Source organism: Mustela nigripes, chromosome 14 (assembly GCF_022355385.1).
Source record: "Mustela nigripes isolate SB6536 chromosome 14, MUSNIG.SB6536, whole genome shotgun sequence".
Classification (NCBI taxonomy): domain Eukaryota; kingdom Metazoa; phylum Chordata; class Mammalia; order Carnivora; family Mustelidae; genus Mustela; species Mustela nigripes.
This window is the reverse complement of record NC_081570.1, coordinates 98,041,427-98,066,774: the sequence shown is the minus strand read 5'-3', so window position 1 is coordinate 98,066,774 and position 25,348 is coordinate 98,041,427. Positions and strand designations below refer to the sequence as shown.

Below are 25,348 nucleotides of genomic sequence, written 5' to 3'. Positions count from 1 at the left end.
TAATATTGTACATAAATCATAAAGTGTTATTATACTTTATATTGCAGACAGGATTTGGGTTTTGTTTTCTTGCTTCATTTTGTTTTGCTTTAAAAACAAATTATTAAAATTCTTAAAGTGGCCAGTTTTATTATGTATGCTTTATTACAATAAAATATTCTTAAAAGCAACGAACAAAATAAAAACCTCACTTGCTGAATATCCTGTTACACCATTCCTCATATTGCTGTCCATTTTGCCTTCACGCCTTGAACCCGAGCACTAAGCAGAATTTTCCTTCATCTTACCAAACTTTCCTCAGTGTTCACAACTTTTTAACCTTTTCTCCTAAATTTGCCTTAAGTGAGACCTTCACTAAAGGCACAGAAATTTAGATACTCATAGTCTTAGTCTTAATCTCAATTCCTGCCTTTAATGATTTCAGTATCTACATAGACAGTTATACCTTTGTCAGTATCTTGAACTCATTTCCAGTGACCTTTTCTTGACTGTGTCTTAGCTAGGCATTTAATTTTTAGGTCATACCATAGACCTTACTTTAACTGCAGCATGTAAACTCCCAAATCACCAAAGGTGCTGATTTCTCTGACAGAGTCCATTGTTCAGGCTTGTTTGTGCAGCTGTGCCAGCTAGTATTGTATTATGATACCTTATCTGAGCTTCTGTCATAGAGTTGTAGCTGGTCATCCTGTTCTCTCTTCTTTGGATTTATCTTTTATATTTCTGTCTGATGATTTTCCTGGAGCATAAATCTGATTATTATATCTTGGTTAGAATTTTTCAAGGGTTTCCCATTACTAAGAAGATAAAATCCAAACATTAGCATGGTACACCCAGCCCTTTACAGCCTTATTCTAGATTTTATAATTACTACCTCATATTCTGACCTTTGCCTGGCTTTCTTTGGCTAAATTGAAGTCTTTGTAGTTCCTTAAATATGTCTCTGTATTTAGCTTATGATAATACTATTCCCACTTCACTGTGAAGCTTTCCTTGGTATTAAGGCTGTGTTCTTGTTAAGACTATATCTCCATTATAGTTCCTTTTTTTGAAAATATTTTATTTATTTATCTAAGAGAAGGAGGGAGAGAAAGCATAGGGAGCAGCAGGCAGAGGAAGAAGCAGGCAGAGCAGGGAGCCTGATGTGGGGCTCAATCCCAGGACTCCTGATACTATGACCTGAGTCAAAGGCAGACACTTAACAGACTGAGCCACTCAGGCTCCCCTCCATTACAGTTCTTACCACAGTATAGTATCATTTCATATGTGTGCCTATTATAAGAATATGAACAGTAATGGATTTATTTACTCATGTATCCCTAGCATACAGAAGAATCCCAAAAATATTTGTCAACTTAATGTGTAACTCACACAAAGGGAATAAAAATAGGAAAGAAAACCATCCTACCTTCCTAGTAGCCAAAAATCTGTAGTCTTTACTATTAAGTATAAATTTTTGCACAATAATATTAAGAAATAATAACAGATACCACTCATGTTGACAAAGCTACAATAAAACTAGTGTTGGTGATTTTTAATTGGTTCAACTCTTCTGGAAAAATTTGACTACATAGTATGGAGAACTGAAAAATTATTTCAAGTGGTGATTGTAAAGATGAGATAAAAGTCAGGTGTAAAATTGCACATACATTGTATATACTTGTATTTAAAAATACATAATAAAAAGCCCAAGGAATATATATCACAGTAGTAGTAGTAGTGGTTTTATGATTTTAAAACTATGGGTAGTTCCTCCACTTTTGAAAGTATTTCTATAATGTTATATTTTATGGTTTAAAATGTATAACGTATTCCAATATTTGGATGTTTAAAAAATGTAATTCTGAATCAAAATTCTAACATAAGAGCATTTGAGCAGTTCTTAAGTTAATTTTTTTTTTGTCTTACCAAATGGCTTCTCAGGCTTGGGTCAGAAGGGAAAGGATTTGTAGTTAAGAGTTGCTGTCGAGGTAAGGTATGTGAGGGCAGCATAGAATATTGATCGTTTCAATAAGGTCATAAGTTTGAGTCATGTAGCAATTGATTTTAAGGATTTTAATAATAAATTTTCTGTTCTAAATGTAGTTTTTTTTTTTTCCTGTTTTAAGATACCAGTTTTTGGAAGAAGCTTTTCAAAACCAGAAAGGTGCAATTGAGAATCTACTGGCTAAGCTTCTTGAGAAGAAGAATTATGTTCATTTTGCAGCTACTCAGGTGCAGAATAGGTAAGTGTGTTGCCTTAAAACCATAATTTCACTTAAAGAATTATTAAAAATAGTAAGTCAGTTTACATACTAAGCATACATAGAAAACACATTTTTGGAAGGGTAAATGATAAAAGTTTGAGTTTGGATTATAATACTTGTTAAGTAAGATTTAATTCACCAGAATTTTGAGTCCTCTTTTTTTTTTTATTTTTTTTTTTATTTTTTTTATTTTTTTTAAAGATTTTATTTATTTATTTGAGAGAGAGACAGTGAGAGAGAACATGAGCAAGGAGAAGGTCAGAGGGAGAAGCAGACTCCCCACGGAGCTGGGAGCCCGATGTGGGACTCGATCCCGGGACTCCAGGATCATGACCTGAGCCGAAGGCAGTCGTCCAACCAACTGAGCCACCCAGGCGCCCTTGAGTCCTCTTAAGATACATCTTTGACCACTTTATAATCAGCAAAACTCTAAACTTTGTAAAGCCTTAAATTACTGTGGAAAAAGCAACTAATACATGGAGAGTTGAATTACAAATTTTAACTCTGTGGAAGACATAGTATAGAGGAGAGTATGAAAAGAATGGTGGATAAATTTACCTTCCCAACTGTAAAGCAAGAATTAAAAATACTACTTCTCTTAGTAGTAGTATTATAAGATGAATGTATAGAACAGTTTGTGGCACATAGTAAGCCCTCAAATTTTAACTATTGGCATTATTTTTATCAGTAATACCATCAGCATTTAAAAATTCTATTCAGGTTCATTTCTAAATGAACTAAATTTATTGATAAGTCAAGTTGGAGTAAGTTCCATAAAGGAGTACATTAACAAGGTGAGGACTCTGTAGAAAGATGAACACCTGAAGCTGGTATAATTAAAATCTGTATATTCCTGAGGGTATGAATAGGGTTATAAGTATTTGTTTTTCAGTTTCACAAATAATGGGACTTTTAGGTACTTCTAGGATATTTAAGTTAATTTTTGATGATTAAAATGATAGAAAATGACAATATTCAAAAGTATTAAATTGATGAATGAATAGTATATTATATATTAGACTATAAGGTAGTAGAACTTTCATCTTAAGAATCAGTGATACCAAAAGAAAAGGCTACTCTGAAGGTGTAGATCTAAGACAGCATGGATTTGAATTGCGAGGGTCCACTTATACAGATTTTTTCAATAAATACAACATTTTCTTTTCTCTAGCTAACTTGATTGTAAGATTATAATATGTAATACATATAACATAAATCATGCTAAGCTGATTAAGCTCTGTATGTTAGCAGTAAGGCTTCTGGTCAGCAGTAGGCTATTAGCTAAAGCTTTTGGGAAGTCAAAAGGTTTACGTGAATTTTTTACTTCATGGGGGTAGGTGTTCCTAACCCCCACTTTGCCCAAGGGTCAACTGTATATCCCTACACTAATATATTGCATACACTATTTATGGATGGTTAATTGTTAGGAAAAAGTCAGGATGTTTTAGTGATTCTGCTATGTTGTGGGTGATACTGGAGAGGGTGGGAGCTGTCTTCTCATAAATAATAGATGAACGTCCTTTTCAGAGAAAGATAGTTGATTCATAAGGCAGTCCCATATTTTTATATAGATACTTTGTACATATTTTGCATATGTGTTTCTGAATCTTTGTAGAAAAGTAGAACAAGAGATTTATGTGTTATAGAATTGTAGAGGGTTGGGGAGACTAATGATTTCATCTTCAGATTTATTTTAAAGTATTGAAATCTCCAGTAATACTTCCCTTTAGACACTCTTTTATGATCTGTCTCCATTTTTTAAATGTACATTGATTTATTTCTTCACAATTGAACACATATAGACCTGCTTGAATCCAATGAGGATTTGACTGTGGCTAACAGTTTTTTGCTTTTAGCATGTTCAATGATTTTAGTCTGCGGCTGAGTCATTTTAAGTTGGAATCCTACATTATCATAGTAATTAGCTCTCTTATTTTTAAAAAGACATCTTCCACTTACTTTAGTAAGATAAGGACAGAACTGAATAAAATTTTCAAATAAGTGCCCAAACAAGTGCTGAAATATAGACAAAGGAGGGAAAATTACATTATAATTACTCAGACTGTATTAAAGTTACTCAAATTTGAATTGGGCAAATAAAAGACATTTTAGAGGTTGAAAGTATGGGAAATAGTTTGTAAAGAAGTAGAATGTATAAAAGTTGAAGGCTACTTTCTTTGGCTGTTTAACATTTTATGTATTTATATTGGTGGGATCCCTCTCCCCACTCTATGAAATAGGTTATTAGCTGTTTCATATCTGCAACTAAACCTTTTATTACCGAAATGGGGGCTTATACCTATTCTAAAACATCTGGCACATTTTGTAAATGGATTGAAGTTGTTTTATATCCTTAATTCTGTACAGTAGGAAAACTGTTTTGGGAAGAACCTATGCGGGATGGGGTGGGAGCGTGTATCAGAACCCACATTTGAAGTGATTAAGTTATAGGAGAAAATAAGTTCTTCAAAGCTTAATTCCTATTATTCTAACTGATAATTACTGTTTGCAACATTGTTCTTTTTTGCACATTTTTCTTAAAAAGTGTTTAGTGGATGCAACATGCCATATTTGACACTAGACAGCAATTGCTGATGTCAGATGTTTATGTATCACATTCATGTCATAGAAACTAAAGGAGATTGCCATCTAGACTAGTAAACTGGCCTTTATAAATTTAATTTAAAATTACTACATATTCCATTCTTTATATATAACTTGTTTGGACCAAATTGACTGCTCAGGTCTACCGAAACATAAGTTGTACATTTTGACAAAGGTTTAATTTTAATTACTCTCTTTAAGTGCCCAGTTCGATGAATTTCTGTAATAGTTGATGATTCAGAGACATAGGATAAATAACCTAATGATGCATTTCTCTTATTCAGGATAAAAGAAGTAAATGAGACTAACAAACGAGTAGAACAGGAAATTAAAGTGGCCATTTTCACCCTTATCAATGAAATTAATAAGAAAGGAAAATCTCTCTTACAGCAGCTAGAGGTACGGTTCAAAGCCAAAATAAAACAAAAACTGCTTCTGTTGCTCTTTAGCTGTTTTTAATGTTTATTGAAAGCTCTTTTAGAGTGGTTGGGGGGGGCATGGAAGTAAAGAAAGTTAAAAACATTTTTTAAAATTTCATTTTCTATTGGAAAATAGAGCTTTATTGAGTTAGTTAATTTGCAGTCCAATTTAATAATAGTGATTTTAGCTGCATAAATTAGGAGATAGAGTTGTCCTCTTAGGAATGAAAGAATTATTACTAAAATGTTCTATAAACAAAGACAAAGCCAACCTGCTACATCCTTCCCTTCCCCGAGATAGGGCCTTAATTTAATTTTTACATGTGAATGTCTAGCCTTTGTGTGTTTTACTTTTCTTTTAAAAATATTCCACAGTTTTGCTAAAAATGGTGCTCATTTTGAAATTTATAAACTTTAAACTTAATGATAATTTTGTTGTACTGTATTTGTGTTGCATATTTAGAGATTAATATGTAGATACAAATTTTTAGATAAGAATTCAGTCAATTTTGTGAAATCCAAATTAAGTCTTGAACAAAGCATCCCCTCTACTGAACAGAGTTGATTGGTTTTCGAAATTTGGTGCTCTGTAGTAGGATTAGATGATACAGGTTTGTGTTTTCTGCACCATTAAATGGTAGCAATTTAAACTATGTATTTGGTTTTTTTACTTCCATTACTATTAACCTCAAATTTTCCACAGTATTTTTTTTGTCTGTTTCATTCCTTCACAGACCATTGTAGAAATATTAGACACATAGTTAAATAGAAATGAAAGAAATTATGTTGGCAGTGTTATTTCTGAATTTTGTCTTTTGAAATACATTTTTTTTTTTTATTGAGACACAGTTGTGAGATTAAAAGTACTCTCACACATACTCTTAAAATTGGAGGTCTCTTTCCTATTGTACATCCAGCTGATGCATTTAACTGTTAGATTTTTGTTTTCAAAAGGACTGTGAATGGAGAGTATTGAGCAGCAACTGTTTTTGATAGCCTTTTAAGTTACTGCGAGTACATTTTAAGTATAGGTCTAAAGTAATGTTCTTAAACTGTTTCAAGAATTTTTGAGTGAAAAGATGCCTCTTAATACTAAAATATACAGAAATACCAAGTGATAAATCTGCCAAATACTCCTAATATGCTGAATTTAAACAATAGATGTTTCCTAGTGTAATAACGTTCTTAAACTTTAAAATAGAGGTTTTCCTAAGCTTTGTAAAAGGGATAATTTCCAGGGAAGTTGTGAATCAAGCTACAATCAGTTGAATACTTTTGTCACCTGTTTTACATTACAAAATGAGCAATTTGTTTTCTTAGGGAAAAAAAATTGTCCAGTAAATCAACTTGAGGCATTAAGAAAAGGCTAAGTACCAAGTAGATATGTTGTTTGGCATGCCAAATGTCAGAGTGTATATAGAACATCACCTGTTGCTTCTATGAGTTTTGTTCCCAGATAGTTTAACTTTACTTTGCAGCATTTCCCCCCGAACTCGTCCTTCAACTCTTACTCACTTTCTTGTTCTTTTATGAACTTTTGTCATTTTAAAAGTTTCACTAACTCTGCTCTTAGAACTTTCGAATTATTTTCTCATTTTGTCTTAAGTATTTAAAGGAAGAGATTTTAACTCCAGCTTCATGATGCACCAGTAGATGGCACTTGCAACACAAAATTTTCTTTCGTCTGAAAAGTAGAGTTGAGTGTATCATATTTCTAAAGGTCAGCTCATTATGCCATAGATTCTGTGTATTGCATCAGCCTAATAGATACTGTTTTTAATAAGGACATTTTTATCTTCTGAAGGAAAAGAGAGACATCAACTAACATTAATATCTGTATATGGAATGTCCCTTGTTAGCTTAGAGAACTTAAGTTTTAGGTCTGCTTTTTTTAGTGATTTTTTTTTTTTTTTGGATCAGAGACTCATTAAATAATGAGGTGCTTGTCAACTTATCCTAATTTTAAAAAGTAATGTAGGTATTCTGTTCCTTTGCAATAAAAATTGTGAGTTGAATTTTTCACATAGAATTTTTCATTGAATTCTTGTTTTGTTTCAGAACGTTACAAAAGAAAGACAGATGAAGTTACTGCAGCAGCAGAACGACATTACAGGCCTTTCCCGGCAGGTGAAGCACGTTATGAACTTTACAAACTGGGCAATTGCGAGTGGCAGCAGCACAGCACTACTGTACAGCAAGCGACTGGTGAGACACATAGTATAGTATATTTATGGTCTTTAAGTTGACTTATTAAGGCATTTCCTTCAGGGAACTGCACTTGTATGAAGTATAGATTTTGTATTTTTGCAAGTGTAACCACCACCATGTTAAGATACAGAAAAATTCCACCACCCACAAAAGTTCCTTATTCCCCCCTACTCCTAACCCTAGGCAACCACTAGTCTGATTTCTTTTATTTTCTAGAATTGCATATGAATGGAATCATACAGTATATTCACTGACCTGAAGATACTTTGTATCATAATGTAGTTTATCACTAGAAATATCAGAAGTTCAAGCATGTGCATTTGATTGCTTATATATAGTTAGTCTTTTAAACACATACAGTCTCATCTGAGATTGACATTACGGGGCTACATGAGCTTTTTATGTCTTTATCATTTATGTTTTTGTGATACTTATAATTTTTAAGACTAATGTGAATTTTTTCCCTTTAAGATTACTTTTCAATTGCGCCATATTTTGAAAGCACGGTGTGATCCTGTGCCTGCTGCTAATGGAGCAATTCGTTTCCATTGTGATCCCACCTTCTGGGCAAAGAATGTAGTCAATTTAGGTGAGAAATAATTAGCTTTATGAATGTAACTGGGAACAGTGAATTAGGAGGAGAAAACATCTCAAGCAAATTTTAAATACTTAAAGCTTCACTCTAACCTGTAAATTTCTTGGAAAATATGTTCCTCATTGGAAACTCAACTTGAGCTATGTTCATGACATCTATAAGGATGTTGAGAATCTCCTATGTGTAGATTTTAATAATGTGTATCATTGCTAACGTTTCCTTCACATCTTTTAAAATTGATAATGACTATTTTATGTCGAAAACTTAGCAAACGGGGCTTCATTCTCTGGAGGAATTTATTAGATGTTTAGTAGTTTGCATATTAATTGTACCAAATTGTCCACTAGAGGAGGACTTCCAGGATGCTGATGTGTCAGAAAGTCATATACTGAGGAAGGTTTGAAAGATATGAGTGGCTCTTTTCCACATGAAAGAGAAATGGACTTTACTCTTGTTACTTCACAGTGTGGACCTCCTGACCGTAGGTGAGGGTTACAGGGAGACAGACAAATAGCTCAATTTACAACAAAGGCGAAAAACTTCCCAACAGTTAGAATTGTCTACAGATTGAGTAAACTCACTTTCAGCATAGGTCCTCACCATTGGAAGTTATAAAAGCAGAGGTGGATTAATTTCTGTAAAAATGTAGTCTTTATGTACATTAAAATTTGGTTATAGCCGTAGATCAGGCATTGGCAAACCGTTTTTGTGTGGCATGGTAGCCAATTTTGTTTTTTAAACAGACTTTAAACAAACATTTTAAAGGGTTATAAAAACAAATGAGAATGAAAGAACATAGGGTAGATCTTATATGGCCTGCAAGACCTAAAATATCTGACTCATTAAAGGAAAGGTTTGCCAACTCTGCCTTATATCAGACATTCCTAAAATTTGCTTTCTGTTCTTAGAAAACAGTGGGCTTTGTGAGAGACAAGGAAAACGTTCATTTTTAGAGACGTAAGTGGTTAAAACATTCCATGTTTCCGCAGACAGTTTTGGAGCGGTGTCATACTCTGCCCTGCAGGCTGTGGCAGTTCAAAGGCAGATGGCATCAGCATTAGCAATCTTAGGTATCCTTGAATCAGTCTGGGAGACTTGATTTTGACTGACTGAATGGACCTCTTCTGCAGATACCTCTTTCAGATTTTTAAATTTCTATGCTTGTGTGTAAATGTAAATAAAGAATAAGGGCAGGTAATATAATTTATTCTGAAGAATCAAAAGTCAATTGTTTGTCTTTGGACTGTTTCTGATTTTTATTATCTTTAAACCTAGCTCCCATCTCTGCTGTACTGTCAGAAGCTTTGAGTGCTGATAGTTGTCAAAGGAGAGAGGAAAAGATAGTGACTAATCCACAAAGTAGATGATTTAATCATTTATATGCAAATTATTCTCATTTTTTAAATCCTTCAGGTAATCTAGTAATAGAGAGTAAACCAGCTCCTGGTTATACTCCTAATGTTGTAGTTGGGCAAGTTCCTCCAGGGACAAACCACATTAGTAAAACCCCTGGACAGATTAACTTAGCACAGCTTCGACTCCAGCACATGCAACAGCAAGTATATGCACAGAAACATCAGCAGTTGCAACAGATGAGAATGCAGCAGCCTCCTGCACCTGTATCAACAACCACAACCACAACACAGCAGCACCCTAGACAAGCAGCCCCACAGATGTTACAGCAACAGGTGAGTATTATCACATCATGGCATGATTGGCAAAAATTATGAAGGCCTCAAGATTACACTCTGTCCTGTAAGGATGCATTACACATTTCAATGTTACTAACATGGACAGAGCTCAGTGGTTAGAGTTTAAATATTTGCTCTGGGTTTGGCAGGGATTTGGGGAAGATGTGAGAAAAGGTGTTAAATAAAATACTTACCATGGGAAACGAAATTAATTCACTAGTACTATGGAGGAGCAAAAGATTTTATTCCTCCAGACCAGATACTTTTTGTTTTTCATATGTGGTTTTGGGCCAGAAGGCCAGATAGCTTTTGCCTAGGATCTGATAAATTCTTACTTACTTACCTACTTACTTATTTATTTAAGAAGGGGTTAGGGGAGAGGGAATCTGGAGCAGATGCCACACTGAATGTGGAGTCCCACATAGGGCTTGATCCCACGGCCCTGGGATCACAACCTGAGCTGAAATCAAGAGTCAGATGCCTAGCCGACTGAGCCACCCAGGCACCCCAATCTGATAAATTCTTTAGGTATTTGTTCAAATCATTTGCATCCCTGTATCTCTCCTGATCTTCCCTTCCCCATCCAAATCAAAACCATTAATCCAGGGTTGGATAAGTTAATGTTAATGGGCTTTAAATACACACACACACATATACTGAGAGGAAGGGATTGGGGCTAGAGATGGGGCGAATGTGACTTACACTTTTTACTTTATGCCCTTCTGTCCTGACTGAATGATTTTTACCATAACATTTTATAATTGAAAAGTAAATTTATAAAAAACATTATGACATAAATGCAATTTCTGCCTTTTGTAGCCTCCAAGATTGATCAGTGTGCAAACAATGCAAAGAAGCAACATGAACTGTGGAGCTTTCCAAGCCCATCAGATGAGATTGGCTCAGAATGCTGCCCGAATACCAGGGATACCCAGGCACAGCGGCCCTCAGTATTCCATGATGCAGCCACACCTCCAAAGACAAGTATGCCTAGAGTTACATTTGTAAGAATCATACAATTTTCAAACTAAAAGACGTCATGCTTCTTAATCATTTGGGGGTGGGGGTTGCTGTGTGGCCATTGATACCTTTGAGAATTTGATTGATGCTGTGTATCTTCTTGTCCCAGAAAAATACACATATACATGAATTCAGTTTTAAGAGTTTATTTAATGGCATTCAACTCATTATATACTATGGGTTAAGAACCTCTAATCTAGTCTAACCAATTCATTTTACAGAAGTAAAAAACAAAGGAGCTATTTATCTATAATCACAAGGGGTAATGGTAAAGTCAAGATTAGAACCTTAGTGTCCTGAAATTGTTCTTCTAATGTTTTAATGTGGTATTTGGAACCTAATCTATAAAAGGGACTTTGAAAACAATAGAGCTATGCTATATGTTATTTAATTATTTAATCCTCCCTCCTTCTCTTTGCATATTTTTCTTTTAAGGATATAGATGTGCCTACTCTTAAAAATAAATGTATTTAGAAACATGTTTTCTAATTTTTGCCTGAATAGCAGGTTATATTCGAATAGAAGTTAGGATTATAAAATCAGGCTACTTTTACATGTGATTTCTAGTTATAAAAGAATAAAGTTAATTTTATAATGTTATAGTGCTATTTCTCAAAGCATCCTTTAATGACCATCAGAATGGCAGGGGTTATTGTCAGAAATAGATTCTGAACCATAGTTACTGAAGCAGAATTTCTAAGGGCAGAATACTTAGAAATAGTATATTTTTATTTAACTCTCAGATTAATCTGTATACTAAAGTTGTATAAACAGTCTCAGTTGGATAAACAGTCTCAGAGCAGTGGTCCTTCAACTTTTAGGCCCAAGTACCTCTGGAAAGACTTGAAAAATAAGTACTCCTTCACGTTTACAGTTGGCATTTTAAAGTTCTGTTATAAGCTTAAGTTTAAATGGTTGCTGAGGACGTATTTTCTGGCATATTGTAAATATTGACTTTATAAAGTAAAACCTTTGTATCATTCTTATAAACCAATCCACTAGAATCCCAAATACTGTAGCAAGCTCTTTTTTGTTTTGTTTTGTTTTGTTTCTTTTAAAGATTTATTTATTTGACAGAGATCAGAAGAAGGCAGAGAGGCAGGCAGAGAGACAGAGGAAGGGAAGCAGGCTCCCTGCTGAGCAGAGAGCCCAACGTGGGGCTCGATCCCAGGATCTCGGGATCACGACCTGAGCTGAAGGCAGAGGCTTTAACCCACCAAGCAACCCAGGCGCCCAGCAAGCTCTTTTTTGAAATCAAAATTTTATTGTCTTTTCTCCTTGGACTTGAATTGCTCTTCTATTTTTTCTACAGAATTTTATCTTAATGTACTTGCGTTTGATAGGCTTACAAATCAGTTAGTTGCAGTTTTCTGTGGGAAAAATGTCTCTCAATTTTAAAAATTCTTAAATTTCCAGCAACAGTAAGACAATATGTTAAACTTAAAAAGATTTTTTTCAGGACCAGATTTTCATTACAATAATTTCTAAACAATTGTTTAAGAATATTAGGAATCGGGCGCCTGGGTGGCTCAGTGGGTTAAGCCGCTGCCTTCGGCTCAGGTCATGATCTCAGGGTCCTGGGATCGAGTCCCGCATCGGGCTCTCTGCTCAGCAGGGAGCCTGCTTCCCTCTCTCTCTCTCTCTGCCTGCTTCTCCATCTACTTGTGATTTCTCTCTGTCAAATAAATAAAAATAAAATCTTTAAAAAAAAAAAGAATATTAGGAATCATAAAAGTAAAATTCTTCTATGTATGCATTTCTTTATGAGATAGATGGAGTTATTTCTCCCTTCCTATTCATTTATATATACTTGCATGTCTGTCACTTTTAGAGTAAGTTAGAATTCAACATTAATTTTCATTACTGTTTTTTTCTGGTTTTGTTTTCTCATGATCCTCAGGAAATTTGTTCACAAAAGCCTATATCTGGTAATTAAAAGAATTTTCTTATTTTCCTCAGTTGTTTGAACTTTTGTGGGTTATAAACAAATTCAAAATGAGCTTTTAGTACTGTTTCATAAATCTTTTTTTATCATTTGATAGTCTCTTCATATCTTTGGTTTTTGTTGATCATCCGGTATCAGAACCCACTTACAGATCTGTTACCAGGTTTTTGAGCTGGGTGCACGTTTTCATCAGTTTGACACTCATAGCAGTTATTTTCTGCCCCAGAGCATATGCTAGATAAGATTAGGATTGGGTCGGAGGTATGCTGTTTTGAGGTTTGGGGGAGAAGGGTAATTATGAAAGAAGTAGAGGATGAGAACCTGTAGAATCTGGCACATTCCTAGGGAAATCAGGTTTTCTTTAGGGAAAAAATACTTACGAAGGTTGAAGAAATGGACATTAGTTTCCTTAAAGATGTTAACATACCCATGTACCCATTAGTATGTGGAAAACCCTCAAGTATTATCAGGAGACAGGTACACCCTTTGGAAGAGTGCAGAAGCTACGGAATCAGGCTTCAGGGCTCCTACAGAAATCACTGGATGTTAGAATTTTGTGTTTAAATTTCTAATGATTTATTGATACATGTGTAATTTGTTTCCCAAAGATTCTTTTGTCTATGTTACCTTGAAAGATGGTCCTCCTAATGGTTCTTCACAATGAGACAAGTGAGGTATTAGCCACATTTCTAAATTACTGAGATGTGATGTACCTAAAGTCACAGAGTATTACAGTCGGGAATTGGTGTCATATTTCTATTTATACATTCATTGTTTTTTCTTACCTTATCAGTTATACAGTGCACAGTAGTTTTTCACAATTATTTTTATTTTTAAAAAGACAAAAGTGTCAAAGAAGAATATAAATAGAGCAGTGGCTTTCCTGGTGTGATGTTTGAAACCTCTGGGGGCTTTCAGGTGATCTATTTATCTTTAGTTTTGTTCTGAATTAACATTATATTACCAGCATTCTATCACTAACATTCTATAACATTCTATCACCAGGTTGACAGGTGGAAAGTTATTGGCAAGTCTGCTTTTTCCTAACAACTACACAAAAATTAGTAGGAAAATGAAAAGCCCAAGTTTGAATTCTGATCTTTTTTGGGGGGAATAAGTTGGAGAAGGCTTACTCTTTTTTTCCAGTTTTATTGATTAATTATCAACATATATCACTGTATAAAGGCTTACAGCATAATGGTTTGATTTTACATATATTGTGAAATGATTGCCACAATAGCTTCTGCTAACATCCATCATGTTATATAGATAAACAGTTAAATAGATAAATAGTTAAATAAAAAGAGAAACAAATTTTTTTCCTCCTTATAATAACTCATAGGATTTATTGTTTTCTTTTCATGTTTTTCATTTAAATTCTAGTTAGATAATATACAATGCAATATTGGTTTCAGGAGTAGAATTCAGTGATTTATCACTTACATACAACACCCAGTGCTCATCACAAGTACCCTCTAATGCCTATCACCCACCTAGCCCACCTCCCACCCACCCCCCTTCTCCACCCTTAGTTTGTTCTCTGTCTTTAAAGAGTCTCTTCTGATTTGTTTCCCTCTCTCTCTTTTTTTTCTATTCTTCCCCCCCCTTCCATATGTTCATCTGTTTTGTTTCTTAAATTCTACATATGAGTGAAATCATATGGCATTTGTCTTTATCTGACTGATTTTGCTTAGGATAATATGACTCTAGCTCTACCCACATCATTGCAAATAGCAAGATTTAACTCTTTTTGATGGCTGAGTAGTGTGTGTGTGTGTGTGTGTACACACGTACCACATCTTTTTTAGGATTTACTTTTAACAGCTTTCCTGTATATCATACAACAGTGTTAAAACTATGGTTGTATTGTATATGTCACATCCATAGGACTTTTTATCTCAAATGGAAGTTTGTACTTTTCCCATTGACCACTTTCAGTTCCCCCTTCTCCCATCCTCTGCCTTTGGAAACCACAAATCTGAGTTGTTTTTCTGTGCAATTGCTTTGTTTTAAGATTCCACATATAAATGAGATCATATAGTATTTGTCTTCCTCTGTCTTATTTTACTTAGCATGATGCTTTCAGGGTCCATCCGTGCTGTGGCAAATGATTGCCTCTTTTTTTATGGCTGAATAATACTCTGTATACAAACACACTCATACACATTTTATACATGGCCAGACCCACATACATACCACGCCTTCCTTGTCCATTCATCTGTGCATGGACACAGTTTGCTTCTGTGTCTTGGCTATTGTTAAGATAGTGTTTACTTTTGTTTCTCAGTCACAGGTGTCAAACATTTGTGAATCTTCCCTAAACTAAAAAGTGTTGTGAAGGTATAGTTCATATTAGGATATCTTGGCAGATCATTTAATGATAACATCTTTTTTCTTAACAGCACTCAAACCCAGGGCATGCTGGACCCTTTCCTGTTGTGTCGGTGCACAACACCACAATCAATCCGACCAGCCCTACTACCGCTACCATGGCAAATGCAAATCGAGGTCCCACCAGCCCGTCTGTTACAGCAATAGAGCTAATCCCCTCAGTTACCAATCCTGAAAACCTTCCATCACTGCCAGATATTCCACCCATACAGGTTTGTATCTAAGTCGAATGAGGGATTTAAAACCTCATGTTAATTAAGGAGCCAAGGGTATATCTTTTCTTTCTTTTCCTTCCCTTCCCTTCCCTTCCCTCTTCCCTTTCCTCTTTCCTTTCTCCTTTCCTCTTTCATTTTTCAGGAGAAACGTGTTTTGAAATTTCCAAAGAGTAGAATATAATATTTGATTTTTAAAACTTATATATGCTAAAACCAGCATGCCTCAGTATTTTAAAGTTTTAAGATACTGGCTTTGTTAATCTTTCTGCCACTTGCCAACAGACAAACCTTGTGTTAGACAAAGTACTCGGTCTACAAATTTGGATCCAGAGAGGACATGCAGGACCAAAATGTGGTCATGTATTTGCCAGTCTTCTGTTAAGTCTAAAAGGGAAGGTGTACCCCTTGTGCAAACAGGTTGGACTAAGAAAGGAAGAAGTTGGAAAGTCTAGAAATTAGGCACTTTGGTGGAGGGTGGTGCATAATGAGAGAGAAAGTGATACTGAAAAGTAGAGGATAAAAAAGCCTTCTGTCCCTTTCACCTGTAGCATTTTCCTGAAGAAAAATATCTTGTAGTACCTTCTGAAATTTCATGAATTCATTTGAATTAAAAGCATTTTTTTAATTTTTTTAAGATTTTATTTATTTATTTGACAAAGAGAGACACAGTGAGAGAGAAGAAACACAAGCAGGGGGAGTGGGAGAGGAAGCAGGTTTGCTGCTGAGCAGTGAGCCAGACGCAGGGCTCGATCCCAGAACCCTGGGATCATTACCTGAGCTGAAGGCAGCTGATTAACCGACTGAGCCACCAGGCACCCTAGAAGCATTTTATTAAAAATTTTTTTGGTGGGGGCACCTGGGTGGTCCAGTTGTTAAGCACTGACTCTTGACTTTGGCTCAGGTTGTGAACTCATGGGCCCGTGTCAGGCTCTGTGCCGAGCGTAAAGCCTGGTTGGAACTCTCCTTCTGCCCCTCCCCCCTACATGCTTACTTCCTTGCTCGCAAATAAATAATACATATATATTATTTATTTATTTTGGATGCAGCACACAAACTATTTAATACAAAAATAATAGACAAAGTCAAACAGGCACTTATTAATAAGAGAAAAACTGACTAGAAGAAATCTATCTTAAACACTTGGCTGGCTCCATCAGTGGTCTTAGGTTTGTGAGTTAAACCCTACATTGGGTATAGAAGTTACTTTAAAAAAAAATTCAAAAACAAAAACAAAAACCACCTTATTGTAACTTAATTCCAGTTGCATTTAACTGAGCTCCATTGCTGAGAGTACAACTCATGCACAGTTATGGATGAATGATTTGTACATTTTCAGATATTCACTGAATACTACCTTACAACACATATATAGTAAATTTGAAAAAGTTTAATTCATGATCCCCAGATATACTTCATTTTTGTTGATATTTTGGAAGAGGTCATTTAAGAGAACAGTCCGTGATTCTGGCTTATGGGTTGTGTAATGAACCCAACTTAGACTCTGTTGGACACCAGGTCTCTTCCACTTCCCTTCAGACATCAGATGGGTTTTGGGTACTTGTTTGGAAAGTTCTCTGGGTAACATGACATGCCAGTACTCCTTGTGCTCGTCAAAATACTTGTTCAAGTTGGTAGATTGGCTTGTGGGCGGGGCGGGTGGAAGCACTGAGGTGCTAGGAGTAGGCACACCAGACTGCTTGTTCGCATCAAGCCAAGGCAATGACTTGACAAACAGCATTTTGTTTATAAATTTAAATATAGTCTTTGAAGTTATACTGAGTCATCCTCACATGCATTGTATGAGTTATTCAGAGTCAAGGGTCACCAGGGGAGCAAGAAGCAGTGAAATTGATAAGACACTGGGGCCCTTGATTGCATTTTAATATTTTTATGTATTTAATGGATTTTATAAGAGTTTTAAAGGATGTTTCTTTAACTTTAAAATTGCTTCAAAATCACTAGTTCATTGTGAATTCTTTAAATCTCATTGTTTCCCTAATATTAGGAGACCTCTTTTTTGGCTGAGTGAATGGAAGTTGTATTGGTGCTGAAAGGACTGGACAATATAGAATGGGAAATTTAAGAATATATCTATAAAAAGTGGAATTTCTATTTTTAAGATTTATTAATTTGAAAGAGAGAGTGCACGCACGAGCAGGGGGAGGGGCAGAGGGAAAGCATCTCAGACAGACTCCTTGCTGAGCATGGAAACTGAAGCAGGGCTCTATCCCACAACCCTGGGATCATGACCTGAGCCGAAATGAAGAGACAGATGCTTAACTGACTGAGCCACCCGGGCACCCCTCAAGTAAAATTTCTAAGTCATGAGCTTACAGCTTACAAAGCATTTTCATAGGCAGTATATCAGTTTTTTATGTAAAATCATCTCGTGGTAATGTGATACCCCTATTTTATGGATGAGAGTAAGAAAGGTTAGTGACTAGTCACCCACTACATGGAAAAGTTGGAATTCAAAGCTCAGACTCGACATTACAAGTTTGGTTTTCTCCCCACTATCCATCCTGATACAGTCCTGTTTGTAGGCCTGGAAAGGTTTAGTATTGAGAGGTTTGGAGCAACTAGAGAGAGGTATGTATAGTGTTAAAAGAATCATTCAAGTTTTGCTAAGTACTTAATATATGCTAAAGTCCTTGGTGATTGAGAATAAGAAGATAAATAAAACTTGGTTCCAGGTCTTAAGAAACTTTCAAAAGGAAAAGAGGTTTGCTACTGTCTTATTTAACATAATTTGCTAGGCTGTTTTGACCTTGGTTTGGTGCTTTCTGACAGAGACCAGATGGAGGAAATATAGATGCTACATATCTTTGAAAAGCTGGGCATCATAATCAGACTTTCTTTTTATCATCTACTTTTTTTTTTATTAAAGATTTTATTTTATTTGACAGAGAGAGATCACAAGTAGGCAGAGAGGCAGTGGGGGAAGCAGGCTCCCCGCTGAGCAGAGAGCCTGATGCAGGGCTCGATCTCAGGACTCCCAAGACCATGACCTGAGCTGAAGGCAGAGGCTAAACCCACTGAGCCATCCAGGTGTCCCATCACTTACTTTTAAAAATTGAGATATAATTCAGATACCAGAAAGTCCAATTTTTAAAAATAAGCAATTCAACATTTTTAGTATATGTACAAGATTGTGAACCATTACCACTATTTCTATAACATTTTTATTACCCCAAAAGACTGTCCATTAGCAATCACATTTCCCTCTTTCCCAGTCTCCGGAAACCATTAATTTACTTTATGTTTCTATGGTTTTGCCTCTTCTAGACATTTTGCATGTGTGGAATTATATAATATATGGCCTTTTGTGTCTGGCTTCTTTCACTTAGCAGTGTTTTATAGGTCCGTCCTTGTTGTAACCTGCATCAGTACTTATTAATTCCTTTTTATGGGTGAATACTCACCCATAAAAAGGAGTATTGTATGGGTGAGTATTGTATTGTATGGATATGCCACATTTGTTCATGGGCTCATCAGTTGTGGGCATTTGGGTTTCCACTTTTGGCTGGTAAGGAATAATGCTATGAACTTATTTATACAGGTTTTTGTATGAGCACAGGTTTTTGGTTCTCTGTGGTAAATTTCTAGGAGTGAAATTACTGTGTCATATATTGTGTAAGTTTTTGAGGAACTGCCAATCTTTTCCACAGTGGATGCACCATTTTACGTTCCCACCAACAGTGTGTGAGGATTTCAGTTTCTACACATTCTTACCAACACCTGTTACTGTCATGTACTTTTAAAAGTAGAGGTGGTTACCATGAAAGCACAGCTATAGTAGGAAGTAGTTAACTAAACGAACCAAGAACAGAAAGGGAAAGAAACCTGTCCTCTCTTTAAGAATCACTTACTTTCGGGGCGCCTGGGTGGCTCAGAGGGTTAAGGCCTCTGCCTTCGGCTCAGTCATGATCCCAGGGTCCTGCTCATGTGGGGAGCCTGCTTCCCTCCCTCTCTCTCTGCCTGCCTCTCTGCCTACTTGTGATCTCTGTCAAATAAATAAATTTTAAAAATCTTTAAAAAAAAAAAAAAAAAGAATCACTTACTTTCTCTCCTATCCCATAGTTGCCATGGTATAGTAGTAAGAAGCCTGGTGGAGGCTACACAGGAAGTAGACAAGGTAGCATTAACTATGTAATGCAACTCAGAAGTAAATTCAAAGGCAGTTTTGGATATTTGTTGATTTACCTTAATATAGTAGTCATGACAGCCATCCAGGATTAGAAGTTGATCTAAATAGAATTCTCTCAATGTAACTTGTATTTTATTTTGCTCTGCTGTCCATTTCCAGCATAGTGATAATGAATGTTTGTAATTTATACCTTGAGGTGATAGATAATGAACCCGAATATTTATCTGGATACTGTATTGGATAGCTTACAAGTGAATTCTTGGCCAACAGCTGTGATCACCAGCCAGGCACAACTCCTGATATTCCTTAATTGCCCTCCAATGAGCTCACTGCCTGCTATTACCTTCAGCCCTTTATGTTTCTAACATGAGGGTTTTTTTTTTTTTTAAAGATTTTATTTATTTATTTGACAGAGAGAGATCACAAACGATTCGTCATAAACGAATATTAGATTCTGTTCAGATTAGATTATAATAAATAGATCTAATGTTCTTTTTTTTTTTAAAGATTGTATTGAGAGAAAGTGTGTGTGAGTGAGTTGGAGGGAGCAGAGGGAAAGGGAGAGAAAATCTTAAGCAGACTCCAAACTAAGTGCAGAGCCTGACAGAGGACTCAATTCCGAGACCCTGAGGTCATGACCCTTGCCATAATCAAGAGTTGGATGCTTAACTGACTGAGCCACCCAGGTGCCCTGATAGATATATATTCTAATGGTTTATTCTTTATAAAGAATTTTTCGTATTTGGCATATGTAGTAACTATTTATCTGGATACTGTATTGGATATTATGAAGTTTTGGGGAAACTATGTATTTCTGATATTCATATGTAAACTTAAATGTTGTGGGGAACCCATTTCTGCACTGTGCTCTTAGTACTAACTAAATGAATCAGTCTTTTCTCCCCATCTTTACCAGTCTGATAGGTAAAACAATATTCTTGATTTCTTTTGATTACATTTCTTTTATTTGTTTGCACGGTTGCCTTTTCTTAGGTTCAGTGATGATTTGTATTTCTTCTCTGGCTTGTCTTTTTCCTTTTAGTTCATAGAAGTTAGTTATATAACACATGTTCAAAGAACATTGAATTAATCAATAAGTGAATTAATGTTTTTCCAGTTAGACTTTTTTTTTCTAGTTAGACTTATAACTTTATTAATGCTGACTCTTTACCCATGTCTAGTGAAACCTGGGAGTGAATGTGTCAGCTAGCATTTCCTTATTGGGGGCTATAGTGATGTCATGGGGGCCCTTTTACTTACTTCCAGTTTGCCTCTTCAGAATCTGTCCACTCTTCTTGCCTTAGGCCTATCTATCTGGCCAGAGATACAAATTGCAGGTAAAGTATAGGAACTGGTGATAGAGTTTTAGGTAACCTGGGACTTTCATGTCTTTTTTTTTTTTAAGATTTTTTTTATTCGACAGAGATCACAAGTAGGGAGAGAGGTGGGGGGAAGCAGGCAGAGAGCCCAATGCAGGCCTTAATTCCAGGACCCTGAGACCATGACCTGAGTCGAAGGCAGAGGCTCTACCCAGGTGCCCCTCATGTCTGTTTTAAATCATCCCCTTCTCTTTTGTGTTTAGGTGTGACATTGTCCAGCTTCCATCTGTGGCCCATATTAGGAGCTCCCCCTCTTTAGAAACCCTCCACTTGATTAGTTGCAGCTAGGAATTTTCCTATAATTATAGCTTACAAGTGAATTCTTGGCCAACAGCTGTGATCACCAGCCAGGCACAACTCCTGATATTCCTTAATTGCCCTCCAATGAGCTCACTGCCTGCTATTACCTTCAGCCCTTTATGTTTCTAACATGAGGGTTTTTTTTTTTTTTTAAGATTTTATTTATTTATTTGACAGAGAGAGATCACAAATAGATGGAGAGGCAGGCAGAGAGAGAGATAGAGGGAAGCAGGCTCCCTGCTGAGCAGAGAGCCCTGTGTGGGACTCGATCCCAGGACCCTGAGATCATGACCTGAGCCGAAGGCAGCGGCTTAACCCACTGAGCCACCCAGGCACCCCTAACATGAGGGGTTTTAAGGGCTTTAATGAGAAAGGCTTATTTACTTTTCAGAGGAGTCCTCCCTTGCCTGTGATATATTGTGACCTACTTTATTTCAATCATTTTTCTATCAATCCAGTTCTACCTTGCTATATTTCTATAATTTTCTTAATAGTTTCCACTTTGATGACATCCTTTCCTGTTTTTATAACCATGAAATCAGTGTAATTTTGAGAGGAAAGGAGAGCAAGAAGTAAATGTATGTGTTCAGTTTTCTGTCTTGAATAAGAAGTAGATTTGCATAAAAGGAAATCTGCTTTTAGTGGGAGAGAAGCTTAAAGGGGCAAGTATGGGCACAAGTTAGACCATATTCAAGATTGGCATTATTTAGGAGTAGTTTGACCGTCTCTTAAGGAGTAGTGTAAAATTTTTCCTAAGGTAATTTTCATAATTAAATAGTATTTACTGTTTCTTGCATAAATATTTCCTATTTCATCATTACAGTTCTTCAGTGTAGTGGGAGGTTTTAAAGAGGAAGCTGATGTTTAGGATGCTTGGTCCTCTGGCTTTAACCTACACTTTGCCTGTAAGTGAGAAAACGGCTCAGTTCTTCTGTGGGCTGCCCCAGGTTATAAGGGGACATTATATCCCAGGCTGAGGGCCTTAATTTGAGTCTAAAATCTTTCTGTTTTTTATTTTTTATTTACTTTATTTTTAAAAAGATTTTATTTATTTATTTAACAGATCACAAGCAGGCAGGGAGGCAGGCAGAAGGTGGGGGGAAGCAGGCTCCCTGCTGAGCAGAGAACCCATTGTGGGGCTTGATCCCAGGACCCTGAAATCATGACCCGAGCTGAAGACAGAGTCTCAGCCCACTGTGCCACCCAGGCGCCCCACGTGTTTCTTAAAGTGTTCAGGTTAGGCACTGACGTGATTAAATTTCTGTTCAGGTGGTGATTCTGGCACCTGAAATAAAGAAAGGAAGACCAGATGGAGAAGGATGCTGATAAATAGGGTTCTTCATCAGCTTTGAGAAAAAGCAAGAGTCAGTGTGTCAAAGCGATTTTATTTTCATAGAAGAGCATGAAGGATTTAGTGAATTGTTAGGTTTTGTCTTGAACTGCCCCAGGTATTTGCTGAAAAATATTAATTATAACTTTGTTCACAAAAACTTATAAACTATGTGGGTCCTCAGGAGAGGCTAAGAAAGCAACAAGTAAGCCAGTTTGATCAAATGATCTGTTTGTTAGTAACTGTAAACATAAGCAGTTATACTAATGAAATTAATAACTTCTCCTCTGCTTTAATCAAAGCAAATTTATCATTCATTCTTTCTTTTTAGTTGGAAGATGCTGGTTCAAGTAGTTTAGATAATCTACTAAGTAGATACATCTCAGGCAGTCACCTACCCCCACAGCCTACAAGCACCATGAATCCCTCCCCAGGACCCTCTGCCCTGTCTCCAGGATCATCAGGTAAAGCCATCAAAGGCACTGGCTCGTTTCTTTTGTTACAGCTGACCCTTGAAAAACACGGGTTTGAACTGCACAGGTCCACATATACGTGGATTCTTTTCAGAGATTGCAGTATTGTAAGTGTATTTTCTCTTTCTTACGGTTTTTTTTAATAACATTTTCTTTAGCTTTACTGTAAGATTACAGAATGTAATATACATACCATGCAAAATATCTGTTAATTGACTGTTTATATTATCCTAAGGCTTCTGGTCAATAGTAGGCTTATCAGTAAAGTTTTTAGGGAGTCAAAAGTTATATGTGATTTTTGCACAATTGGGGGGTAGGTCAATGCCCCTAACTCTAACATTGTTTAAGGGTCAACTGTATATGTATTAGGTTCTCCAGAAAAACAGAACCAATAGGAGGGGTGTGTGTGTATAGAGAGATTTTAAGAAATTGGCTCACAGGATTGTTAGGACTGGCAAGCTATAGGGCAGGTTAACAGGCTGAAGACCCAGGGCAAAGTAAATGTTACAGGCTTGAGTCTGGAGGCAGAATTTCTTCTTCTGGGGACCTCAGTCCTTTCTCTTAAGGTCTTCACCTGATTGGATGAGATCCACGCACACTGTGGAGCTTAATTGGTTTAGGCAGAAACTCAAGTGATTAAAATGTTAATCACATCTAAAGATACCTTCACAGTAACATCTAGACTGGTGTTTGGACAAAAAATCAATTCTAGCCAAATTGATACACAAATTGATATACTCAAATCATACTTTTTTTTTGATGGCTCTTTCTAACTATATTTCTTCAAATACAGTTGACCGTTTTCAGCTAACTGAAGTAATATATGTATCTGTAGTATACACTGTTCAGAGCTGTTAATTACCCCTCCCTCAACCCCCAGCTGTTTTCACATTCTTTGCTAGGTATGTAGATGCATTTGCTTGTATTTTACGATACAGATGGGCAGTTGAAGAGTTCTTTAGTTTCACCCCATATTTATGACTTATAAGATATTGAAAAAATTAAAAAGTTGAGGAAAGAAAAGTAAATTTTCAAATTGCAATTTTAAAACAAAAACTTAAATTTACTGGCAACTATTAAAGTTATGATTAATCAACTCTATGAGATACAAATCTCTTCCAAAACCCGGTTGTTTTGTTGACCCTTTTATGAATGAATGATTAAAGCAACTCTGAACAGATTGACAGTGCAGAAGTGCTTATGGGGTTTATTTTTTTTGGTTTCAATTAAATGTAACTTACTTCTTACTGAAACAGACCACCTCATTATTTCTTGAGTAAAAATAGTTCAAATTTAGATGTCTTTCATGAGATGCACCATTAATATGATTTTTAGTTGTAGAATTTTTAAAGTTTAATATAATTAATCCAGGACTTCTAAAAGAATGAGTAATTACTGGGACTCTAAGTAGGAGATTTACCAGATGGCTTGTGGCAAGATGGCACATAGCTTTCTCTTGACCTGGTAGTTCTCATTGATTGGATAGTGTTGCTCTGAGGAGGATTCTGAGAATCCTGTCTGGGCTCAGGTGACAGAAACTGGTTGATGCCTGCCCTGCCAAGGGTTATACATGCCATCCCTGATTTTGACACTAAGCCTAGGTCTGATTTCCAAGAATTGCTAAATTACATTATAGTCATCTTTAATTCTATAAATACTAGGTGGAATTCTGAATATTCTTATCTGCATTGATACTCATTTTGATGTATTATTTTCTAGGTTTATCCAATTCTCACACACCTGTGAGACCCCCTAGTACCTCTAGTACTGGCAGTCGAGGCAGGTGAGTATTAACATTATTAGTAGTTTTTTTTTCCCCCTTAAGAAAAATTTTGAGGGGCGCCTGGGTGGCTCAGTGGGTTAAGCCGCTGCCTTCGGCTCAGGTCATGATCTCAGGGTCCTGGGATCGAGTCCCGCATTGGGCTCTCTGCTCAGCAGGGAGCCTGCTTCCCTCTCTCTCGCTCTCTCTCTCTGCCTGCCTCTCCATCTACTTGTGATTTCTCTCTGTCAAATAAATAAATAAAATTAAAAAAAAAAAAAAGAAAGAAAAATTTTGAACATGTATTTTAAAAAGTAGAAAATTACCTTGAACTCTTACGCTTATCACCTGGCTTCAACAATTACCAAGTTATAGCCTCCTCTGTGTACCCATACATTCCTCCCTGGTCTGGATTATTTTGAACCATTGCTATCTGCAGATATATTGACATCAAAATCTGTTTATATGTTGAAGAAATATATTGTTTCCCATACAGAGTTTTCCCCACCTTGTCATTTAAATATAGTATGTGCTATTTTTTTCCTCAGTGTTGGTAATTTTGATCAGGGGGAAGGTGAGGCAAGAAGAACACTTCATTGATGGTGGCATGTACGTCCATCATGGGC

At 36.1% G+C, this 25,348-nt stretch overlaps 1 protein-coding gene across 2 annotated transcripts in view; it reads left to right on the top strand.

Moving 5' to 3' along the window:
- The window catches only part of TRIM33 (tripartite motif containing 33), a 118,727-nt gene that overhangs the window by 77,433 nt on the left and 15,946 nt on the right, over positions 1-25,348 (top strand). For both annotated transcript variants that reach the window (XM_059375808.1, XM_059375807.1), the window contains exons 5-13: positions 2,109-2,225; positions 5,135-5,249; positions 7,328-7,474; positions 7,949-8,066; positions 9,486-9,760; positions 10,583-10,747; positions 15,131-15,331; positions 22,822-22,954; positions 24,683-24,746. In XM_059375808.1, coding sequence (XP_059231791.1) covers positions 2,109-2,225; positions 5,135-5,249; positions 7,328-7,474; positions 7,949-8,066; positions 9,486-9,760; positions 10,583-10,747; positions 15,131-15,331; positions 22,822-22,954; positions 24,683-24,746 — 1,335 coding nt within the window. The remainder of the gene's footprint in view (positions 1-2,108; positions 2,226-5,134; positions 5,250-7,327; positions 7,475-7,948; positions 8,067-9,485; positions 9,761-10,582; positions 10,748-15,130; positions 15,332-22,821; positions 22,955-24,682; positions 24,747-25,348) is intronic.